This window comes from Rhinoderma darwinii, chromosome 3, assembly GCF_050947455.1.
Source record: "Rhinoderma darwinii isolate aRhiDar2 chromosome 3, aRhiDar2.hap1, whole genome shotgun sequence".
Lineage (NCBI taxonomy): Eukaryota > Metazoa > Chordata > Amphibia > Anura > Rhinodermatidae > Rhinoderma > Rhinoderma darwinii.
This window is the reverse complement of record NC_134689.1, coordinates 250,409,288-250,434,431: the sequence shown is the minus strand read 5'-3', so window position 1 is coordinate 250,434,431 and position 25,144 is coordinate 250,409,288. Positions and strand designations below refer to the sequence as shown.

Genomic DNA, 25,144 nt, shown 5'->3' with positions numbered 1-25,144 from the left:
TTAAATAGTATCCGCAAAACGCCAGTGTCAACGTCTACAGTGTAGAGGCGACTCCGGGATGCAAAGAAAAAGCCATATCTGAGACTGGCTAATAAAAGGAAAAGATTAATATGGGCAAAAGCACACAGACATTGGACAGAGGAAGATTGGAATAAAGTGTTATGGACAGACGAATCGAAGTTTGAGGTATTTGGATCACACAGAAGAACATTTGTGAGACGCAGAACAACTGAAAAGATGCTGGAAGAGTGCCTGACGCCATCTGTCAAGCATGGTGGAGGTAATGTGATGGTCTGGGGTTGCTTTGATGCTGGTAAAGTGGGAGATTTGTACAAGGTAAAAGGGATTTTGAATAAGGAAAGCTATCACTCCATTTTGCAACGCCATGCCATACCCTGTGGACAGCGCTTGATTGGAGCCAATTTCATCCTACAACAGGACAATGACCCAAAGCACACCTCCAAATTATGCAAGAACTATTTAGGGAAGAAACAGGCAGCTCGTATTCTATCTGTAATGGTGTGGCCAGCGCAGTCACCAGATCTCAACCCCATAGAGCTGTTGTGGGAGCAGCTTGAGCGTATGGTACGCAAGAAGTGCCCATCAAGCCAATCCAACTTGTGGGAGGGGCTTCTGGAAGCATGGGGGGAAATTTCTTCCGATTACCTCAGCAAATTAACAGCTAGAATGCCAAAGGTCTGCAATGCTGTAATTGCTGCAAATGGAGCATGCTTTGACGAAAGCAAAGTTTGAAGGAGAAAATTATTATTTTAAATAAAAATCATTATTTCTAACCTTGTCAATGTCTTGACTATATTTTCTAGTCATTTTGCAACTCATTTGATAAATATAACTGAGTTTTCATGAAAAACACAAAATTGTCTGGGTGAACCCAAACTTTTGAACGGTAGTGTACATACATAAATATATATATATATATATATATATATATATATATATATATATATATATATATATATATAAAATATGCAACCTGTAGTGGCTGCTCACATATATATTTCATGCCAGAGAGAAAAAGAGATTGTATCCCCATGCCCTACTTCTTATGTGCTGCAGAATTTACCAGAAATGCCCACTAGCCATGGTCCTGAGGTTTGAGAAGGAAAAATATTATATTTTATTGATTACATTATAAAATATTTATTTAGTCAAACAAACAAAATGTTATTTTACCTTTATAACAACTTCTTCGACATTAAGGCTGCCATTCTGGCTACCAGTCATAGACGTTGTGTTTTCCAAATGCAGGGAACAGGGTTGTATTACCTATGGACAATAAACACTTTAAATATTCTGTCAGTTATTAACAATCTAACAAAATAATATTCCACTAAGAAATCAAAAATATGATTTAATCAAGACATTTCCCAAAATTTCATACTGAAAAGATCGAATAAAGAGGCGTAATTTGAAGCTCCTAGGCCCAATGTGAAATCTGTTAAAGTGGCGCCACCTATCATGCGCCAATTAGAACACTGGTGTCTTCTTGTGTAGCAGAAAAGTCTTTGGACTACCTATGGCACCAGGGCCGAGATGTGACTGCTACTTATACATCACCTATAGCTATGCTCCTGATCTAACAGAAGGACTTTTTACACTAAAAATATAGAATATGGTGAATCCTTGAGTGAGGACTAAATGAGGACCACAGAGAAATTCATAAATCTTAAATTAGTTTAGCAGCAGGTTTACATTTTAATCATGCATTTGTGATATAAAAACATTTTATTACACAGTTTTAGCTATTTAATAAAGAGATATTTTCTGAAGAATTAAAGGAAAGGACTAACAGCACCATCTCATTCACTATAATCAGTGAATTGGTAGTGATGTCACCACATTCCCAGAACCATACCTTTTTTTTATTTTATTTTTAAACCTTCATTTTTATTTGCTTTTTTTCAATTTTACATAATAACAATTCAATACAATCCATACCTTTTTAATTTTCCATTGACGTAGCCGATTGCCTGTCAGAGTATCACATGCAATATAATAGGCCATATGGGAGCAGGGCCGGCGTCAGCACCAGGTGAACCCGGGCAAGTTCCGGGGCCCACTCGGCCGCCGGGTGCTTTACGACGCCCACCTGCTTACACAAACTGTACCCGACCGTGTTGCGCGGTGGCAGATTGCAGAGGAGCAAAGCGAAGGCCCAGCCTCTCACATCCATAACAACCTAGCGTTGCGGCGCAGATGACTTATTCATGTCACGCTGACGCGATTACGTCATCTGTGTGACTGCGCCGCACCGCAATGTTATTGTGGATGCGAGCGGCGCCAAGTCAAGTGCCAGTGAGAAGACCGTGACGGGAGTCGGGACTGCTCAGATCGTCGTGGGAACGTGTTAGGCGAGTTTGTTTTAATTCTTTTTATTGAAGCAAAGGCACCAAACTAGTGCAGGGCAGAAACTGGGGGCTCACTTGACATGTATGTATGTATGTATGTCCGTCCATGTATGATACGGTCTGATGAACCCTGTATCTAAGCCTACCACATAGCAGGCTTAAATGCAGGGCCCCAGCAGACTGTAATCTTATACTGTATAAGATTACTGTCTGCTGGCGCCCTGTATCTAAGCCTACCTTGTGGCTTAGATACATGGTCTAACAGACAGTATCACACATTGGCCCTGTATCTAAGCCTACCACATGTGTTACTAATAGGGTTTTTTTGTGAGTGTTTTGTTACAGGTTCGGTTGTTGGACTACGTCGGATTAGAGTACTACTTCGATGACAGCTTTTTTTATTTTCAATAAAATGGTTAATGAGGGTTGTGTTTTTGTTTTTTTTAAATATTTTTTCTCTGTTCTTGTATTTTCTTTTAAACTTTTATTACTACCGCTTCAGTAATGGCAACTGGCTGATTGACAGCGTCCATTACCGAGTCAGGGCTTAGTGCTAGCCGGTGCAGAGGCTAACACTAACTACCCATTATTACCCCGGTACCCACCACCAGATGTGCCGGGAAGAGCTGGGTATAATCCAGTACACGACCATCTGTAGCGACGGTCGGTCACTGGGGCGGCCGTAGGCTGATATTATTTGGCTGGGAAAGGCAAGAAATAGTGTCCCTTCCCACCCTTGTAATGCTAGGCTGCTGCTGCTGTGTTGTGTCTGGCTGGCTGGTTATGAAAAATGGGGGGGACCACACGTAATTTTTATTATTTTTTTAAATGGAAAAAAAGTCCCCCCCCATTTTTCATAACCAGCCAGACAACGCAGCAGCAGCAGACAGCATTATCATGGTGGGTAGGGCCACTGTTTCTGACCTTCCCCAGCCTAATAGTACCAGCCTGCAGCCGCCCCAGTGCCGGACCGTCACTACAGATGGTCGGGTGATGGATCGAACTCTGCTCTTCCCAGCGGTGGGTACCAGGGTAATAATGGGGGTTAGTGTTATCCTCTGCACCGGCTAACACTATGCGCCGCCTTAGTAATGAATGTTGTCAATCAGCCAGCGGACATTACTAAGGCGGTAGTAATAAAGTTGAAAAAAATACAAGGACATAGAAAAAATATTTGATTGAAATAAAAAAACAAAAAACACACATCCCTCCTTAACCATTTTATTGAGAATAAAAAAGCCATCATCAAAGTAGTCCTCGAATCCAAAGTAGTCCAACATCCGAACCTGTAAAAAACACAAACACACAAAAAAATTAGTAACACATTACAAAGCAAAACAATTACATACATACACACATACATTTGGGGGGGGGGGGGTGGAGGACATATGTTAGTACAAGGATACTTACTGCTGGGACCCTGTATCTAAGTATATCATGTGTGATACTATCTGCTGAGACAATGCATCCAATTTTATCCAGCGGTGTAGCTGTAGGAGCCTTAGTCTTATAGATATGCTATCTCTGATATGTAGCACTATTGTATGGGAGCACATAGGGAGGTATTACTGTGTAGGGAGTACAAAGTTGGTACTAAAGTTGATCCATAACCATTTTCTTAAAGGTCGCCTTTTTTGGGGACAGTATACGTGGTATTGGTAGAGGCAGTTTATCAACATCACATTTACCTCTAATTCCTCCAGGTACTAAAATACTCAAGCCTACAGATACCAGGTCTTCTGGAAATCACAACCTCTGTGTAACAGCTACATCAAGATTCAAACAAACATCGCAGAAACTATCTGGATTCATTGGCCCATGACTAACATGTGAATGGTAAGTGATCCACGGTTACATCCTTCTGGCATTGTTTGATAAATTCTGACGTTGTATGTATCTTGTTCTAGGGTTTCTTTGCCATTGATCACTGAAAATATTGTTTATCTTTTGGTTTTAAACCTTAATGACCAAGCCAATTTTTACGTTTTTCCATCATCGCATTCCGAGAGCTATAACCTTTTTATTTTTGCGTCGACATAGCTGTATAAGGTCTTGTTTTTTGCGGGACAAGTTGTACTTTTTAATAGCACCATTTTGGAGGACATATTTATTGATTAACTTTTATTAACTTTTTTTTTGGGGGGGGGGGGGGGGGGAATAGAAAAAAACCTGAAATTTTGCCACTCTTTTTCGCGTCTTAAATCAAAGCCGTTTACCGTGTGATATAAATAACACAATAAAATTTTTCAGCGGGTTGTTACGATTGCAATGATACCAAATTTGTATAGTTTTTGTATGTTTTACTACTTTTACATAGTAAAAACGCTTTTTTTTCAAAATTATTTGTTTTTGTGTCTCCATATTTGAAGAGCCGTAACGGTTTTATTTTTTCGCTGATGCGGTTGTATGAGGGCTTTTTTTTTTGCGGGAAGACTTGTAGTTTTTATTGGTACCATTTTGGAGTAGATGCGACTTTTTGATCACTTTTTAATCACATTTTTTTTAAGTCAGGATTCACAGAAAACAGCAATTTTTCCATAGTTTTTTTATTACATTTTTTACGGCGTTCACCGTGCGGGTTAATTAATGTAATACATTTATAGTCGGGGTTGTTACGGACGCGGCGATACCAAATATGTGTAACTTTTTTACTTTATTTTGTTTTTTTTTAATAGTAAAGCATTTTGTAAGGGGAAAAGGTGGGTTTTTCATTTTTTTTCACATTTTTTTTTTAAAATTAGCTTTATTAAACTTTTTTTTTACTTGTTCACTAGTCCCACTAGGGGACTTTAATATGCGATTCTCCGATCGCTATTGTAATACACTGCAATACTTTTGTATTTCAGTGTATTACTGCATGTCCGTTTAAAACGGACAGGCATCTGCTAGGTCATGCCTGCGGCATGATCTAGCAGGCATTCGCTCCAGGCAGACCTGGGGGCCTTTATTAGGCCCCCGGCTGCCGTTGGAGACACAGACACTCGCCGATCGTATCGCCGAGTGTCGGTGGGAGAGAGAGGGAGCTCCCTCCCTCTCTCCAAAACCACTCAGATGCGGTGAACGCATCTGTGCACCGCATCTGAGGGGTTAAACGGGTGAGATCGATACTTATATCGATCTCACACGGCAGAGCAGGGACGCCCCCAGCTGCCTCTGGCAGCTGATAGCAGGGAGATTTGACGCTCCCTGCTCTGTTTACTTTATCCTGATGCAGTGCAGTAAAAAGGCATATGCATCAGAATAAAGCCCGTTAATGGCCGCCGTTAAAAGGCGTATTGGCGGTCACTAACGGGTTAAGATGTTTCATTTAAAGGGGTTAGCCATCTTTTCAAAATTGATGGCCTATCCTTAATTATAGGTCCATTTTTAATCTCTGGTCTCCAAGAAATGTTTACATGCCAGGAGCCAGCTGAACTGGGAGGGTCCTGACAGTTGTAACACCAGAGATTTAAAATGGATGGCTTATCCTAAGGATAGGCCATCAATTTTGAAAGGACGGATAACCCCTTAAGATCTTAGCGGGATTTTTGTCAATGATTTGTTGTATTTTGGTATTCCTATGCTATAGGGTTTTGTCAGTGGTATAAATTCATATTCACTGACTAGTTTGTGCCTTTATACCGCGGTCACTCGAGTTGCACCGCAAAGGGGCCCACTAAGGCTCTGTCGCCCCAGGGCCCCCCTAGACCTGGAGCCGGCCCTGTATGGGAGCACATACCTGTGGCAGACCTGGATGCCATGATTAGGCTCCCAGCTGCTATGGGAACCCATTGGCACCCTGGGATCGCCTATAGGGGGCTCTGATGGGATGAAAGAGTAAGCCTCCTCCCTCTGTCAAATTTCTTCGTTTCTGCAGTCATTACATTTGGAGCCTGTCAATCCCAGCTGAAATGGGCAGTTACAGCACGGGCACAGCTTCAGTGCCCACACAATCATCAGAACATACCATTACGTCCTATAGTGATTCGGACATAAAACTACACATTTGTGCTGGCAAGAGTTAATGGTGCAGTGATGAATATGGAGAATAAAACAGATGTTTCCTTAAAGATCCACACTCTATTATATGGAGAAATATACAGTGCCTACTAAAACAACTACAACAAATCTGCTCAACTTGCTTTTAAATGAAATGAACACAAACATATATTAGGCTCAAACTATAGTTCACACTACCGTCCGAGACTCCGTCGGAAGTTCCGTGATATTTCAAAGTGAGAATAGTGCAGCATGCAGCGCTAGTCTTTTGGCAAAATGACGGACACCACAATGGACCCGATTATAAACAAAGGGGTCCATAGGGTGCCGTTGGAATCTGTTATGTGATGAATCCCGCATTGACGGCATGGTTTCAGTTATGGTGGTGTGAACATAACCTTATATAATTCTTTACTGCTAATCCGGGTCACTAATGACATTGACTATATAACACACTAAGGGCCTGTTCACATCAGTGTTGGGCTTCCGCTCATCGATTCCGTTCAAATTTTCCTTCGAAGGAACCGATAGCTAAACGGAAACCATAGTTTCCGTTTGCATTACCATTAATTTCAATGGTAATGCTTCCTTTGCAGTTGGTTTCCATTTCGTAAGGCTTCCATTTTTTTTTTTGCGGAAATAATAGCGTAGTCGACTACCTTATGGAACGGAAATCAATGGTAATGCAAACGGAAGCTATGGTTTCCGTTTGGCTTTCCGTTCATCAATTTCTCCAACGGAAATGTCGAATGGAACTGATGAACCGAAGCCCAACTCTGATGTGAACAGGCCCTAAGTGTTTGTAGAGTCAGAAAAGATTAAGGAAAATATTGGTGACCTCTAGTCTTGCCAAGCTTCTTGGTGAAAGTAGTTTACCAGTATTTGTCAAATAGTACTAAGTGAAACCATTAAGGCTAAGTTCACACAGCATATTTAACAGGTTAAAAAAATACGAGGCTGATTTCAAGAGAAAACGGCCTCTGAAATCCAGACGTTTTTTGAGTTGACTTTCAAAGCGTTTTTCAATTTTGCAAGCGCATTTGTAGCGTATTTTAATGCAAATTTTCAGAGCCTTTTTGAAGCGTCAATGGCAAAGACTAAAAGTTTTACCTTTCTCAGACCTAACTGTTTGATTATACGTTACAGAGTTCTCAGAAACAGCATGCAGGGTGGGTACATGGTCCGTTGTTATATATGCTGCACTAAATATTTTAACAAATGCAGAACTAGTGTCACAGAATAATCTTTTAAGCCTACAGAATATGGAGTAAGGCACAAGAATCATACCGTAGTGATGTTACTGCCTCTTAGCTGTCGAAGGAAAGGACAGGCCAGGACTTTGAATTCTTTCACTATGGCTGCCAATTTCTTCTCAGAGTTAACATCAGAAACTGTGAAATTACCCTGAAAAGATACGGCTAAGGCAGGTGCATCTGCTTTTGCAAGGCTGGCTACAAATACTATCTCAGGATCCATGATCAATGCTTTCAAATTCATTTTCTTAGATGTTGCAAGTTCTAAAGAAGAAAAAACATTTAATAGAAGATGGGAAATAATAAATCAATGTAAATTTCTATTGATTTTAAATTAAAAAAATATATATCATTGTACAAAATCAATGTAGTGGTTCATGTGACAACACAAGTGTGGGACATCACAAAGACAATTATCAAATTATTCTACATTTTCAAATGTGTGCCCTAGTTCAGGTTAAAAATAAATAAAAAAGGCTGATTATATCATAAAAAGCGATTTGGAGATTGGTTTGATAGGGTTAAAGCATAGGTTTATAGATAACAATTCACATAGTTAAATGGGTTGTCCACTACCTGACAACTGATGACCTATCCACCAGATAGGTCATCAGTAAATGATCTGTGGGGGTCCGACACCCAGACCCCGCTAAAATGCTACGGCGGACTCCGGGGACCGGACGTCTATGCCGGAAGCAAATCGCTCCGGTCATGGAATAGCGGCCGAGCTGCAGTACGGCCGCTATGCAATGTATGGAGCCAACTGCTTCCGGCTCCGTACATTGAATAATGTGCCGTAACATCTGGTGCTAGCAGGCCACCGGAGCAGCTGATCGGTGCGGGGTTCGGGTGTCTGACCCGCATCGATGATATACTGATAACCTATCCGATGGCTAGATCATCAGTTGTCCGGTAGTGGACAAAACTTTCAACAAAAAAAAGTAGTAATTGTTCATTCACATCTGTGTCCAATTTGCGTGCATAAAAAGCGCATAGTTTTTCCTACATTCCATATCTGTGTGCGTTGCGTATTTGCATTAGTGTGCTTTGCGTGCGGCATGCGTTTTTCATGTCCGTGCAAGCACTATTTAAAAAAATAATAATAATGTATTTCTCTGCTTTTCTATGTAACCGATGCCTGAAACACGGACAGCACATGGATGTCGTCCGTGGTTTTCACGCACCCAAATACTTCAATGGGCGACTAGGCGTGCAAAAACTCACCAATATAGGAAATGCATTGAGTTTCACGCAACGGACATTAGCTGCGTGAAAACTCACGCATGTGTAAATAGCACCATTGAAATGAATGGGTCCGTGTGCTGTGAGTTATTTCAACACACAGCCGACGGACGAGTATTACGGTTAGGGTTTCAAGTTGTTCTGATCCGTCATAGGAGCAGAATGAAAAACCAGAAGAGCTGGATCCATATCAACGGAGCACGACGGAACCCATTAACTTTGATAGTTTCCATCGGATTTCGTTCATGGTGTCCATCATTTTATGCTGCACCATTTTTTCAGGTATTTTAGATGGGATGTGTGTGAACAGAGCTTTACATCTCGAATTGAACTTGAGTTCTTTCCTGTATTATAAGTTTCCTTAACAATTCTGCTGTTTGCTATTGGAGAAGGACAAGTTTGCTAACAGACACATGCCTCTGAGCTCCTGTAATGCAGAGTGACATGTTTTTCATTATTAGATCACTGTGCAAAACATTGTGTAAAGCGGACACTTCCCAAAATGGAAATCTGAATCAAACTCTGTGCAGACATTGAGCCAGCAAGGAATGCTGGGAGATTTCAGCTTTGCTTTTTAGTGTAGTTTTTCAAAACTGCAAAAGTTAAAAGCGCTTCCGAGAATACCATATTTTTTTTTTTACAATAGACAGTAAATAAATAGAATTATGCTTTATGAGTTTTTAAATCAGTATACATGGGTTCTTGCGTAGCATTTTACAATTATTGTTTATGTTTTCCAGTTTATAGGAGTAAAGAATTTGAAGAGATATCGGTTTTGGAAACCTTTTGTACATCTCTGGAAGACCAGATTTATGATGACAAAGTATCCAGTGAGGCATTAATGGATTTTTCCGAATACATTTTTTTGCCTGTCTAAGAACAATGGGGCAAAATTGCTACACATAACCCTATTATATGATTAACCATCTGGGATATGATAACTTCAGGGTGTAAGTGGGCTCCTAGCACATCGCTACTCTTTACCTCATTGTTTGTCAGCATGGTTTGTCATCGGCTTTCTATTTTTTACTTTTTGGTTATTTTGCCATGAATGTCCATCTATTACGGTGGTCAAAGCTTATCTATCTAAAGAGTTATCTCTAGCTTACCGTTGCGGACTATGCACAATATATTAGATCAAGGTATAAATGTTATTGCCAGCAGCCTACCTTGTAACTTTTCATCTGTGTGGACTCTTATTAATCCTATTTTATGCTATTGTGTGTATCTTTTAAAATTATATGTCAATAACATATTTTATTCAAAATGTTTGGTCATTTAGCACCAGGTGCTTGTATTGGTGTTTAGTTTTAATAATCATTGTGGCTAGTTTCATGATGTATCAGTACGTATCAACTTCACGACTTTGCAGAAAACAATTGTGACCCTGGGTAGTCAGCAGGTACAATACATATGGTCAATAGGAGGAATGCCTGCAGGCAAACAAAACCCTTTTTCCTGACCACCCAATAATAGCAAAGAACAAATTCAAATTTTTATTAAGCTACGTGTACCCGCCCTCCACCCACGTCATTCTATATCCCCATAAGAGGATTTGTTTTCTCGCCGCGTCGACATTAGCCCCGTGTACCCGAGGACGCTACTAGTTAGCGAAACATGTCGGGGGGGGGGGGGGGGGGCTCTGTTTGTTTTAATCTCCTGCCTTAGCTGAATTTACTTTTCCACAAGCCACATGGTGGTTACTGGCTGTAACTGACTCCTTGTATGTCGGCCAGCACTTACTTCCGTATGTTTCAATGCTCTGCTGGTTTCTCCAGTGAATTACCTCCACTTTAGCTTTAGGCAGTGACAGTTTTAAATCGATATATATGTGGTCTGTCTTTTGCTACACGTAGCTTAATAAAAATTTGAATTTGTTCTTTGCTATTATTGGGTGGTCAGGAAAAAGGGTTTTGTTTGCCTGCAGGCATTCCTCCTATTGATCAACTTCATGACTTTAACCCCTTAACGACCGTACACTGTCTTTTGACAGCAGGGGGTGCAGGTTCAGAATCTACAGCGACATCTTTTAGCGTCACTGTAGAGAAGGCTCATGAGTGCTCCAGTGAGCGCTCATGCTCTAAGTAGGAGCTGTAATTAACAGTGATTAAAGGGGACTCTCATCTTTGATCGCAGCACTGGAAACCTGGTGACGCGATTGGAGACTGGGGGATCCCACTACAGCCCTGGGGACATAGAAAGGACCCCGATGCTGTCTGTTCATTCAGAATGCCTGCTGTTAGGGTACACAATGTGTTGCCCTAACAGCAGCCTGTGTCATAGTGACACAGTATAATGTATTAGCATACTGGAGAATGCAAATACATTATAAAGTTAAAGAAAACTTGATAAAAAGTTATTCCTTCATGGGATTGAAAAACAAATTAACAAAAATAAAGACAAAAAATTTGTAAATTAAAAATAAATTATTTAGAATAAAATAAACTACACGACTGTAATAACCTAAACAAGTACTTTAACAGGTTATTTAGTGTGAAATGTAAATGGGATAAAAAAAAACATAAAAAAAAAATAAAAAAATGCCAAAATCCGTTTTTTTCCTATATTCATGCTGCAAAAACTAATTACATAACTTACACAGTAAACTTTTTGTACCCCTACACTGTGCAGAAAAAAAAATTAAATTTCTCCTTATATAGCCATGTCAATAAAAAACAATAAAAAGGTTATGACTGCTAAAAGGCAAAGAGACAAAAACTGAAAAATTTAACTGGTCATTAAGGCCTTTTCAGGCCTGGTCGTTAAGAAGTTAAAAGGGTCGTCCAAGCCTAGAAAAAAAACACACCAGACCGTTATATCAAGAGACTGTGCCCCTTTTGTCCATGAGATGTTCCTGGTTTTGCAGCTCAGCCTATTTTCTTGAATGGAGATGAACTGAAGTACCAGATGCAGTCCATGGACAAAAGCGGCACAGTTTAAGGTAAAAAAAAAAAAGAATAAATTAAAACACTCTTTTTTTTCTAATTACGAACAAACCTAAGCATATATGAGTTGAACATAAATGTTAAAGGAGAATATTGTTCCAAACCACAAACTCGTTTGCTCCTATCACACGAAGCAATGATTGAATATGTTTAGGGACGAGCACTTGTTACTACGATCGCTCATCCCCATATATTTTCACCATGTCGGCAGCACATCTCCCTTGTTACACAGTGAGATGTGCTACCGACAATGATGATTTTTAATTCTGCATAAAAGAGCAGATCAGCCGATGAACGAACGTTTGCTCGTTCATCGGCTGATCGTTGCCCTCATTACACAGGGCGATCAGCAGCGAGCGCTCATATGAACGCTCGTTTGCCCGATCATTGGCCTGTGTAATAGGGCCTTTAGACATAGTGGCTATTAGGTGAGACTACTAAGGACTCATTCACGAGCGTGAATCTCATCCGTATGCTATGCGTCAAAACGCTGCACAGCATACGGACCCACTGATTTCAATGGGGCTGTTCACACATGCGATTGTCCGTTGCGTGAAACTCACTGCATGTCCTGTTTCACGCACCTCGCCACCCATTGAAGTCAATCGATGCGTAAAAACCACGTACAGCACACGGATGCACATCCGTGTGCGGTCCGTGTTTTACGCATGAATTACATTGAAAAAAATAAAATAAAGAAGTGCTCGCGAGTGCGTGAAAAATACGCCACTTGTAAAGCACACTGATGCAAAACGCAATGCACACGGTCAGATTTTACGCGCGTAAACACGTCACGCTCGTGTGAATGCAGCCTTACTCACTTTGTAGAACTTAGTGACAGCTCCTCTTTAAATACACAGTGGCAACATCCTTTATCTTGACTTTCTCAATGGCTTTTGTTGCAGCAAGTTATCAGAGTCAAGATAAAGATGGCAACAGTTGTATATTGCTTTGTCACTTCTATGTTATAAGTATTTTTATATATTTAAGTATATGTGAGAGTTGTATGTTAAACTTGCGGTGTGTGAAGTACTGAAGTGTCTGTACATTGTAAACAAAACAAAGTAAGCGGGCTGTAAAGCAAACAGAGGTACTAGGACTAGGAACGGAGCAAAGGGAGAAAATACAGGGAGAAAACTCTCCTATTTCAATAAACTTGACAAAATTTTACAGATGCACCAAGCGAAAGAACACACGGTAAAATGTATTAGGCTGGGTTCACACGACCATGTTACGTCCGTAATGTACGGAACGTATTTCGGCCGGAAGACCCGGACCGAACACACTGCAGGGGGCCGGGCTCCTAGCATCATAGTGATGTACGATGCTAGGAGTCCCTGCTTCGCTGCAGGACAACTGTCCCGTACTGTAATCATCACTATGATGCTAGGAGCCCGGCTCCCTGCACTGTGTTCGGTCCGGGTCTTCCGGCCGAAATAAGTTCCGTACATTACGGACGTAACATGGCCGTGTGAACCCAGCCTTACAGTATAAGGCTGGGTTCACACAGAGTTTTTTGCATGCGGAAAATCTGCCTCAAAATGCTGCTGCGTATTTCGCCAGCGACCATTGAGCGCCGCGGGCAAAAAACGCAGCGAAATACGCTTTCGCTGCCTCCCATTGATGTCAATGGGAGGTCAGAGGTGTAAACGCCCGAAGATAGGGCATGTCCCTTGAAATCAATGGGAGGCATTTTTGGCCGTTTTTTGGTGCGTTTTCCGCCGCGGTTTCCTCGTCAAAAAACTCAGTGTGAACTCCCCCTTACACACAAATCCTGTTCGCTACTTTACGTTTTACTAAACCCAAAGTCAAGATAATTTTACCCATCACCTCTGGTTGTTTACTTATTAATAATTGCACATAGTGTTCTCCTAAGCATTACCCAGTGTTGGGAATGGAAGGTCATATGAGCGGAGATTCTATTTTTGCTCTTTGGTTTGTGAGTTAGTCACTTCAATTCCATCAGGCAATATTTACACCAATGCATGATTGAATATGAGAACGTACGTGCATTTCTAGACACCAATAACCTCCTCTGGATACAAACATTAACCCATAGCTCTGAATTATTATTTATTTTTAATTATGGGTCATAGATTAGACATATAATGAAACAATAAAATATAAGCATAAATTGCACCAAACTTAAACGCTTATGGAATATTACATTACAGCTACAGACTATCGATTATTATGTAAAAACTCTAACATTGTACAACATATACATAACTAATCTCAGCAATTTATAGTAAAAGCTCTACGCTTTTATTTGAAAGAAAAAAAAAGTTAAATTATATACCCTGAACTTGTCTACAGAAGAGGCACCCATTATTCTAGTAATTTTATTAAATTAGTCACAACCAACCCCTACCATCCACTACACTCAACTTCTAATAAAATCAATACAACTGAGATGACACCATCCTGTTTTAGGAGTCTGGAAATTGCTCCTTTCTTCTGGTTCCCTCATTGGCACATTAGAGGCAATTTAGTCTAACCTAGTTATTCCAACCACTATTTAAACTCTGATAATCCTGAACAGTGTGCACAAAAAGATCCTCACCGTTAGTAAAAATTTTATCCTGAATTAAGAGACAAATCACTAAAATAGGTGACCTAAACTATGACATAGATTAAGGGCCAATCAGGGAGCTGATGTAGGAGGTGTCCATCCATTGGGTGGTCCGCCTTCAGTCTCCTCTCTAGTTAGGCAAACCCTATGTGGGTAAGAATGGGAATCGGAAGGCTCACTGCTCTTGTGCTCAATTGCATCAAGCAGCCAGTAACAATGTAAAAGTCAGCTAGCTTAGAGAATGCAAATAGAGGTAGTATTACTTTTTCAGCAATTTGTGCTTCAGTAGCTCTTCTGAAGGATTGGAACAGATGGGTTAGACTTCACTCCCCACACGCATATATATGCCTTGGATGTCCATGACCCTGTCGCCGGTTCACCGGTGGTCATTCCTTGGATTACTTTTGGTAGGTACTAACCACTGCATAACAGGAACACCTCACAAGACCTGCTGTGTAGGAGATTATCTGACTCAGTCACCTAGACATCACAATTTGGCCCTTGTCAAAGTTGCTCAGATCCTTAAGTTAACCCATTTTTCCTACTTCCACAACATCAACTTCAAGAACTGACTGTTCACTTGCTGCCTAATATATCTTACCCAGTGACAGGTACCATTGTAACTAGATAATCAATGTTTTTCCCTTCACTTGTAAGTGGTTTTAATGGCTGAACTGTGTAGATGGCCAAGTCTAAAGGGAATCTGTTCTTTCCTATGATCACTCCATATTTTAATTTTGTAAACAGTCAGAATGATTGCCTCACAAGTGTCACTAATTCTTTAGCATAAATGGAACCAACTGTTCCTGTGAAGCTCTAAACTAGGTTAAAATAAGGGCATGAAATTAAAACACTTGTAATTTTTTTTTCTAAACCTCGTCAAACCCTTTCATAAGACAGAACTTAAGTGAAGACATTGCAGTGACATTTGTCTGACCTGCTTTATTAGTACATGCTTTGTTGTATGCGGCATATTGTGAAATCAGGATGGAAAAAGGTTACGAGGCTTCAAAAAACTTAAGGAGTGGGTTGTTCTGTTCCATAGAAAACCTAATTAAATCTGTTGAAGGGCTTGACATCAGGAGGATTATTACAGGGACAGATCTGGGTCAATAATTACAGTTTATTATAAAGGACTAGTCTCACGTGAGAAGGAAGTAAAAGAAACGGAATATGAGCTTTCCTCTAAGCAAATAGCTGATTAATATGATTCACACAAAGCAAAACATCTGCTCTACACTGTTAAGGCAAAACGCATCCGGACATGTCAGATCCACCACATCTTTGTTTCCAATACCAGCTCCCACATGTACAGTAACTACCATCTCAACAGTACTAAGTATTTTATCTATATGCGCCACTAACAGTCGTCGATTAAATATTTCTCAAGCAACAGCGCTCGCAACTTGCTGTTCTACATGTTCCTGTGATAAATTGCCATGTTTCACTCCAAATTTACAAAGCGTTAGGCTCTGTTCACACTGTTCTTTTTTAACGGTCACGACGGATATGAAGAATCCGTTTTGTAATGGATCCTAACAAATCCCATTGGCTTATAACGGGATCTGTAAGGTTTTCTTCTTCATTACCAGGTAGAATAACGTGGCAGATTATGCCATTTTGTCCTTCTGGGGCATTGGAAACCAAGCTTATAGTCCCTTGCCACTCAGATGTGGCGCTCGCTATTGAGTATTGCATCCGAGGGGTTAAATATGATTGGAGACAACTGCTAGTGGTCTCCGATTGTTTCCGTGAAGACCAAGGTTGTTAGCAACAGCCCGGGCTTCAGGAGCACCCGGCAAAAATACAGGAAAAGTTCTTCTGAAGTGCCGACGTGAAAAGGCGGAACTTCAGAAGATCTACCCCGAACGGCCAATGTAAAAAGACTATACGCCGGTCGTTAAGGGGTTAATCAACTATTAGAGAACTACAAGCTCAGCCAAACATCCATCATCTGATGTGGATGATGCAGGGTATCTGTAATCTATGAGAGACCTGAGTAAAGTGTAAGAAGGAGGGTGAAAGTAGGATTCTTGGTTTTAAACACTTCCCTTAGCTAGAGAAAGACACCTCACCCTCAGGGGCCTGTGCAGCTGAACACACTACACTGGCAATATGTTTTCCCCTGTATTAGGCCTCATGCACACGACCGTAAAAACTCCCGTTATTACGGGTCGTAATTACGACCCGTAATAACGGGCTCATAGACTTCTATTGGCCACGGGTACCTTCCCGTTTTCTTATGGGAAGGTGCCCGTGCCGTTGAAAAAGATAGAACATGTCCTATTTCAGGCCGTAATAACGGCACGGACAGCCCATAGAAGTCTATGGAGCTCCCGTAATGACGGGTGGCTACATGTGTGCACCCGTCATTACGGCAGCGTTGCTAGGCGACGTCAGTAAATAGTCACTGTCCAGGGTGCTGAAAGAGTTAACTGATCGGCAGTAACTCTTTCAGCACCCTGGACAGTGAATTCCAATCAGAATATAGAGCAACCTGTAAAAAAAAAAAAAAGGACGTTCATACTTACCGAGAACTTCCTGCTTCCTCCAGTCCGGTCTCCCGGCTGTTGCCTTGGTGACGCGTCCCTCTCGACATCCGGCCCGACATCCCTGGATGACGTTTCAGCCCATGTGACTGCTGCAGCCAATCACAGGTCAATAACAGGCTGCAGCGGTCACATGGACTGCCGCGTCATCCAGGGACGTCGGGCTGGATATCAAGAGAGGGACGCGTCACCAAGGCAACGGCCGGGTAAATATGAATTTCTTTTACTTTTACCTCGGAAAGGGCTGCCCCTTCTCTATCCTGCACTGATAGAGAGAAGGGGCTGCCGATTAGTGCACACCGGAACCATATTTACGGGCACGGGTCCGTAAATACTGGTGCAAAACGAGTCGAGTACGTGCGACACCGGACCCGTATTTACGCCAGTAATTACGGGTGTGAAAAAATACGGTCGTGTGCATGAGGCCTTAGGGGTAGTAATAACTTGTAAACTTTAACGCTTAACTATCTTTCCAAGTGACTTTTCAGAATAAGCTGTCATATGCGTGTACTTGAGGAACAATACTATTTCTGACAATTATATGACTTGTATTCTGTATTTTTTGTTTTAGCAGTTTTCCTCTCTGAAGTCTCTCTCTCTAACTTTTAGTTGTCTCTGGGCTAGTGGGCGAAGCCTAACTGCTATCATGGCTTGTACACACTACACACAGGGAAAAGGAAAACCTGCTCTCCTATCGATCACATACAGTGCATTTGGAAAGTCTTCAGACCTTCACTTTTTTCACATATGGTTATGTTGAGGCCTTGTGCTAAAATATATTTTAAAAAAAAAATAAAAAAGATTTCCCCATCATTCTGCACTCAATAACCGATTATGACAAAGTGAAAACAAAGAAATTATTGCAAATTTCACATGGACATAAGTATTCAGACCCTTTGCTAGGACACTTGAAATTTAGTTCTAGGGGCCTCCCATTTCTCTAGATCATCTTTAAAATGTTTCTACACTTTGATTGGACATGATTTAGAAAGACACACACCGGTCTATATAAGGTCTCACGGCTGACAATGCATATCAGAGAAAAATTCAATCCATGAGGAGGAAAGAACTGCCTGTAGAACTCAAAGACAGGATTGTGTGGAGGCACAGATCTGGAGAAGGGTACAAAAATATTTCTAGTGCACTGAAAGTGCACAGTGGCCTCCATAATTCTTAAATGGAAGAATGACCAAGAACCGAATAGTCACTCTGGCTGAGCTCCAGAGATCCTGTGTGCAGATGGGAGAAACTTCGACAAGGTCAACCATCACTGCAGCACTCCACCAATCTGCGCTTTATGGCAAAGCGGCTAGGAAGAAACATCTCAGTAAAAAAAAAACACATGAAAGCCCGCCTGGAGTTTGCAAAAAAAAGCAACTAAAATGACTCTCAGAGTGAGAGAAACAAGATTCTGTGGTCTGATGAAACCAAGATTGAACTTTTTGATCTTGATTCTAAGTGTCATGTCTGGAGGAAAGCAGGCAATGCTCATCACCTGCCCTATACCAATCCTACAGTGAAGCATGGTGGGGGTGTTTTTTAGCAGCTGATACAGGGAGCCTGATCAGGGTTGAAGAAAATATGAATGGAGAAAAGTAAAGCGATATTCTAAATGAAAACCTGATCCAGAGTGCTCTGGACCTCAGACTGGACCGAAGGTTCACCTTCCAACAAGACAATGACCCTAAGCAAAGAGCCAACACAACACAGGGGTGGCTTAAGGACAACTCTGTGAATGTCCTTGAGTGGCCCAGCCAGTGCCCTGACTTGAACCCAATCGAACATCTCTGGAGAGTCCTGAAAATGGCTGTCCACTGATGGTCTGACAGAGCTTGAGAGGATCTGCAGAGAAGAATGGCAGAAAATCCACAAATTCCAGGTGTGCAAACCGTGTGGCATCATACCCAAGAAGACTGGAGGCTGTTATCACTGCCAAAAGTTCTTCAACTAAGTACTGAGTAAAGGGTCTGAATACATACGTCAGTGCAATATTTAAATTTTTCCGTTTGGAATAATTAGCAAAGATTACTAACATTCTGTTTTCACTTTGCCATTATGGGGTAGGGAGTACAGAATGATGGGTAAATACTTGATATTTTTTTTTATTTAGAACAAGGCCTCAACATAACAAATTGTGAAAAAATGTAAAGGGTCTGAAGACTTTCAGAATGCATTGTATATAATAGAAGCTGCAGAAGCATGGATGAGGTTGTACAGCAGTAATGAGCAGAATATCTGTGAGTCCAGCACTGGGATGATATATAAATCTTATTAGAAGCTGCAGCACGTCTGTTTGTGTCTCATTCTGATCCTGACCACCTCTTCTCTCCATAGACTTCTATAAGTAGTGTGTGTTTCTCTCCCTGCTCCCCCTCCCCATGAACTTTTATAGGCAAACACGGAAGAGACACCCCCCCACTTCCTGCAGTCCGTCTCCTGTACTCTAACTGGTGACAGATTTTGCTTGACAACAGGGGGTGGACAATAGATTGCAGGAAGGGAGACACCTAATAGCAGTAACTTCACACAGAATTTGCATGGACAAAACAAACAGTAAGTAAATTACAGAGTTGATCTAAATCAGGTATACTATTAGATTAGAATAAGTTGTTTGAAAAGCTAGTGCCCATTTAAGTAAAAAAAATGTCTCAATCTCTAAAAAGAGGGAAGTATACTAAATGCACCATTACAACTAAGGCCCCATTCACAGAGAGTTTGTGCTATCTGACGATCGTATACGGTTTTTATAAAAATGTGGACCTATGAAAACGTCCACAAATGTGTACGATTTTCTGTTTACGTCTGGTTTTTTTGCGTGTACGTTTAGCGTATACTTATGCGTCGTTATACGTTTCTGTACGTTTTTTTTTTTAAAGTGAACACTGATAGAACAAAAACCAAAAAACCTGATAGATTTACTGGATGTAAACGGATACAAACGTATACCATTACGTTTGCATACGTCGTCCATTATCAATGCTAAAAAAAAAAAACGTCGCGTATACCTTTTTTTTTTTGAAGTATAGAATAGCGTACCAGCCTACGCTTTTCAGTACTTTCAAAAAACAATATCTCAACGTGAAGTTTGACAAACATAGACCAAACGGATGCTATTTTGGTCTACGTTTGACCCATTACAGTCTATGTATACGCCAAGCTATATATTTCAATACTTTTTTAGTGTTTAAAAACGTATATACGCTCAGTGGATAGCACAAACGCTTTGTGAATGGGAGCCTAAAATTGTACTAGTACGCTCACGGTATAATAAGATTAGTCTAAGGCAGAGGCAGAAACACGGCCACAAGAACTGAAGGCATTGGTCAAATTCGAATATTTCAGTACCTCACATAAACACAGCACAAAAGCACTCAACATACCTCCTCTGACGGCTTTTGTCTTGGTTGGAGTGGACTGCCTGGCATGGATCTGCAAAGGTTTGTCTGTGGCTGGATCCTGAGGCATGGCCTGAATAAAGAAGTCTGCTACAGTCATCAAGAATTCCACACTCGCACACACATATAGTTTCTCCAGGATGGCTGTGATGAAACGCTGTTGTCCTATTTGCTTGTAGTTTATATCGATCATACTGCGTGTGCTTGAGGAGTCCTTCTGGTCAATCATTCTAGTTAAGAGTAATGGATAGGTTGGTCATGTTGATGTTAAATATGCATGTTTAACAATGGTTTTAATTTTTTTTAGCAAATCCATGTCAATGATAAGACAATCTAGCAAAAAAATTAGTATGTTAAAGCCCCTTATTTTTCTTTTAATGAGTGCCCTGATAACTAATGGATCAACGTTAGCCCCATTGCTCCTAAACAGGAGATTTTAAAAAAGGGTACCAGGAGCAAAATCAAATAAAATCCTGACAGAAATATGGGACAAACGGTAAAATAAAGTCATTCATTAAAGGATTTGCAACCTGACCATGAAGTTCATTTGTCATCTTACAAGAAGAATAAGTACATGTTCATACACCTGGCATTCACACCTAGACTTTGAGTGTTACCACCCCTCTAAAGTGCTCAGAATATGTTGCTGCTTTATAAATAAAGATTATTATCACAACTGCTAACATGTAACAACAAAAAATGCTGTAAAACCACATTTTAGTGTATGCGGTATTAACGTTGATGCGGTTCTTCTTTTTAAAAAATAACAATTCCAAGTACAAATGCCATATAAGTTCACATATCTATAAACCAGATACATTAAAGTGTTACAGTGGTTCAGTATACAGATCGTTAGAGACATACCAAAGTACAAAGAAAAGTGAAAAAGTAAAGATACCAAAAGAAAAAAAAAAAAGACAAAAAGGGGGAAGACTGCACAGAAATGGAGGAGCATTTGGTATAGTGTCTTCAAAGCATTACATATGTCTAGATGGTATAATACAGTCAAGATGCATTACGCAGTAACAGCGTATTTCTGAGATCTATAAATCCGTGTGAAGAAAACTGTAATCGGCGAATCACACCAGGAACCCCAAACTTTGGAGAACTTCCCTTCACATCCTCTATTTTTATATACAAGTCTGACATATGGCAAAGCGGAATTCACCAATGGTCTCCGTTTAGAAATCATAGGGGGCCTCGGGGCAATCCATCTAAGCGCAATAGCGTTACGAGCCAAGAATAAAACCTCTCAAGAATATCCTGTCATGATGTGACCATAAGTCTTCTGTGACAATTCCAAAGAGACATAGTAAGGGCGTCATAGGTACTGGGAATTTTAGGATGTTAGAAACCAATGCTATTACTTCTTTACAAAACTAATGGATTCATGGAGACAGGGCCAGCCTTAGGTTGGATAGCGCTCTGTGCGGGACTTTCTATTGCTGCCCTCCACAAACAAAAAATAATTTACCACATTAATAGACACGCACATACTGGAACATATATACTGGACATACTTAGGGGCACATATTTAGACATATATATATATATATATACATACATACACACACATACACACACACACATACATATTATATATATATATATATATATATATATAGACATATCTCGACACACACACACACTGGGTCATATGCAATTACATATAGGTAAATATATAGACATACACACCCAAATATACCCATACAGGCACATATATACACAGTACAGATAGTGCAGCAGATGTTACCTGCAGTCCCATGTAACACAGTGATAGCTCTCATAGTACAGATAATGTAGTAGTGTTACCTATGTAACACCACAGATAACACAGTGTTAACTTTCTGATTACTAATGTGTTAGGCTAGATTCACACGAGCGTGACAGTCACACGCGTGAAACATGCACGTAAATCTGGTCTGTGTGTTGCGTTATGCATCAGTGTGCTTTGCGAGTGGCGTGCGTTTTTCCACGCACTCGCAAAGCACTTTCATTTTTTTAATGGAATTGATGTGCAAATCACGCACCGCACATGGATGTAGGGATGTCACGATACCAGAATTTAGACTTCGATACCGATACTTCGTTTAGTATTGCGATTTCGATACCAATTTGATACTTTGCCAACAGTAATAAAAAAAACTGTTCTTCCATTTTCTGATATGAGGCGCGAGGTGTGATGAATTTAACCTCCATGTGCCTCACATTAATAGTAATTAACCCATCATGTTTCTCAGTCATAATGGGTTAATGTGTACGTTACATGACGGGGTTAATTACTATTAATGTGAGGCACATGGAGGTTAAATTCATCACACCTTGTGCCCCATAATAAGTGATAGAAAGCAGTTTTTATTTGATTTTTTTTACACCGTACACATCATAAGTGACGCAAAAAAATAGTTGTGCAGGTTATTACGGCCGGGCCAATACCGAATGTGTGTGTTTTATGTATTGAGACTTATTTTAATGTTTATTGTGACAAAGGTGTATGTGTATTTTTTTATTTTATTTAACATTACTTTATTTTTTAAACTTTAATGTATTGGCATATATCTATATTACAGTACATTAGCCTGTGTACAGATAGGTATGTCCTAACAACTGCCTGTGTACTAAGTATGCCCTAACAGGAAATATGGTAGGACAGCCCTGGGGTCCTTCAATGGACCCTGAGCTGTCTGCCCATATACGGTATGTCCCTCAATTGCGTCACAGGAATTACCTGTGACGCAATCCAAGGGGCATCCCCCCTTCTCATTTTCCCCTGAATGCTGCAGTCAGCTGTGATCGCAGCATTCACGGGAATAACAGCGGAGATGAGAGGTTTCTCTAATCTCCGCCAGCGGGGCTGCGGCTGTGTAATAGTCATTGCCCTGCTCCTGACAGGAAGTGCGTGCGCGGTCAGCATGACGTGATGCGGCCAGCGCTGAACTATTGAGAGGCGGTTAAGGCACTGAAGACAGAACAAGGGGGTGTTTTGTAGTGCGCCCGCCATGTTCTGTTTTCAGTGCCGCCACTCATTAGTGCAGTGCCGGCCGCATCACATCATCCTGACCCCGCGCGAATGTTATCAGGACTCAGGAGCACCGCGCTATATTACATGACTGTATTACACAGCCGCAGCCCCGCTCTCATACATTCATGTGTTACGATAGTTAGCTGTGCGACCGCACAGCCAAGTATCGAAATATATGAAATAACGGTATCGAACCGTTTGGGGATGCACAGTATCGAAGTTTCGATGCATCGTGCATCCCTACACGGATGTGAATCCGTGTGCGGCACGTGGTTTTCAGGCACCCATTGACTTCAATGGCGCGTAGGTGCGTGAAAACGCACCAATATAGGACTTGCGGTGAGTTTCACTCTACTGACTCTCGCTGCATTTAAACTCACGCATGTGTGAAAGGCCCCATTGAAATCAACGGAGTCTGTGTGCTGTGCGTTGTTTCAACGCACAGCACTTACGTAATTCTCGCTCGCCGAATGAGGCCTTAGCCCTTATTCACACGACAGGGTTTCCCGGCCGGGTGATGGCCGTTCATAAATCGGCCGTCACCCGGCTGCAGTAGGAACAATAGACCCCTAATGGGGCTATTCACACGACCGATTTTTTGACGGCCCGGGAAACCTGGCCGTCAAAAAATGGGACATGCCCTATTTTCAGCCGTTTACCTGGCCGCCCGGCTCCCATAGAAGTCTATGGGGCCGGGTAATACGCGGCCATCACCGGAATGTGTCCCGAGTGATGGCCATGTATTCCGTCCCTCGCGCTCTCTCTCCTCCTCCACCTCACAGTGCAGAGTGCATGTGAGGAGGAGGAGGGTCTTTTTTTGCTCCCCGGCCGGGGATTGGGGATTCCGCTACAGGAGAAGTGAGTGACTACACTGTCCATATATGGACGCAGCGACGTCACTCACTTCTGAAGCGGAATCCCCGACCCCGTGGCCGGGGATTCCGCTACAGGAGAAGTGAGTGACTACACTGTCCATATATGGACGCAGCGACGTCACTCACTTCTGAAGCGGAATCCCCGACCCCGTGGCCGGGGATTCCGCTACAGGAGAAGTGAGTGACTACACTGTCCATATATGGACGCAGCGACGTCACTCACTTCTGAAGCGGAATCCCCGACCCCGTTGCGGGGGATTCCGCTACAGGAGAAGTGAGTGACTACACTGTCCATATATGGACGCAGCGACGTCACTCACTTCTGAAGCGGAATACCAATGTCAATAGTCAGTGACTTCTCCTGGAAGGGGGAGATGGCTGCAACCTACCAGGGGGCCGGGTGGCATTACCTACCAGGGGGCCGGGTGGCATTACCTACCAGGGGGCCGGGTGGCATTACCTACCAGGGGGCCGGGTGGCATTACCTACCAGGGGGCCGGGTGGCATTACCTACCAGGGGGGCCGGGTGGCATTACCTACCAGGGGGCCGGGTGGCATTACCTACCAGGGGGCCGGGTGGCATTACCTACCAGGGGGCTGGGTGGCATTACCTACCAGGGGGCTGGGTGGCTTTACCTACCAGGGGGCTGGGTGGCATTACCTACCAGGGGGCTGGGTGGCATTACCTACCAGGGGGCTGTGACATTATCTACAGAGGGCTGTGTGTGGCAACACATTTAAATGAAATTCATCCGATTTTAAAACGGACAGGGAAAAAAACGGATGCAAAACGTGTCAAAATCGGCCGTTAAAAACGGCAACACGGCCCGAAACGGAATCGGATGCAAACCGGCCGATTTTATCGGCCGACACTCGGACCCTGTCGTGTGAATGAGGCCTTAGTGCTACCTGCAGTCCTACGTATCACTGCAGATAACACACAG

The 25,144-nt window shown here is 41.8% G+C and overlaps 1 protein-coding gene across 6 annotated transcripts in view; it reads right to left on the bottom strand.

The window, feature by feature from the left end:
* The window catches only part of VPS13C (vacuolar protein sorting 13 homolog C), a 396,337-nt gene that overhangs the window by 108,838 nt on the left and 262,355 nt on the right, over positions 1-25,144 (bottom strand). For all 6 annotated transcript variants that reach the window (XM_075857708.1, XM_075857702.1, XM_075857703.1 and 3 more), the window contains 3 exons: positions 20,289-20,533; positions 7,635-7,864; positions 1,195-1,287 (listed from right to left, as the gene is read on the bottom strand). In XM_075857708.1, coding sequence (XP_075713823.1) covers positions 1,195-1,287; positions 7,635-7,864; positions 20,289-20,533 — 568 coding nt within the window. The remainder of the gene's footprint in view (positions 1-1,194; positions 1,288-7,634; positions 7,865-20,288; positions 20,534-25,144) is intronic.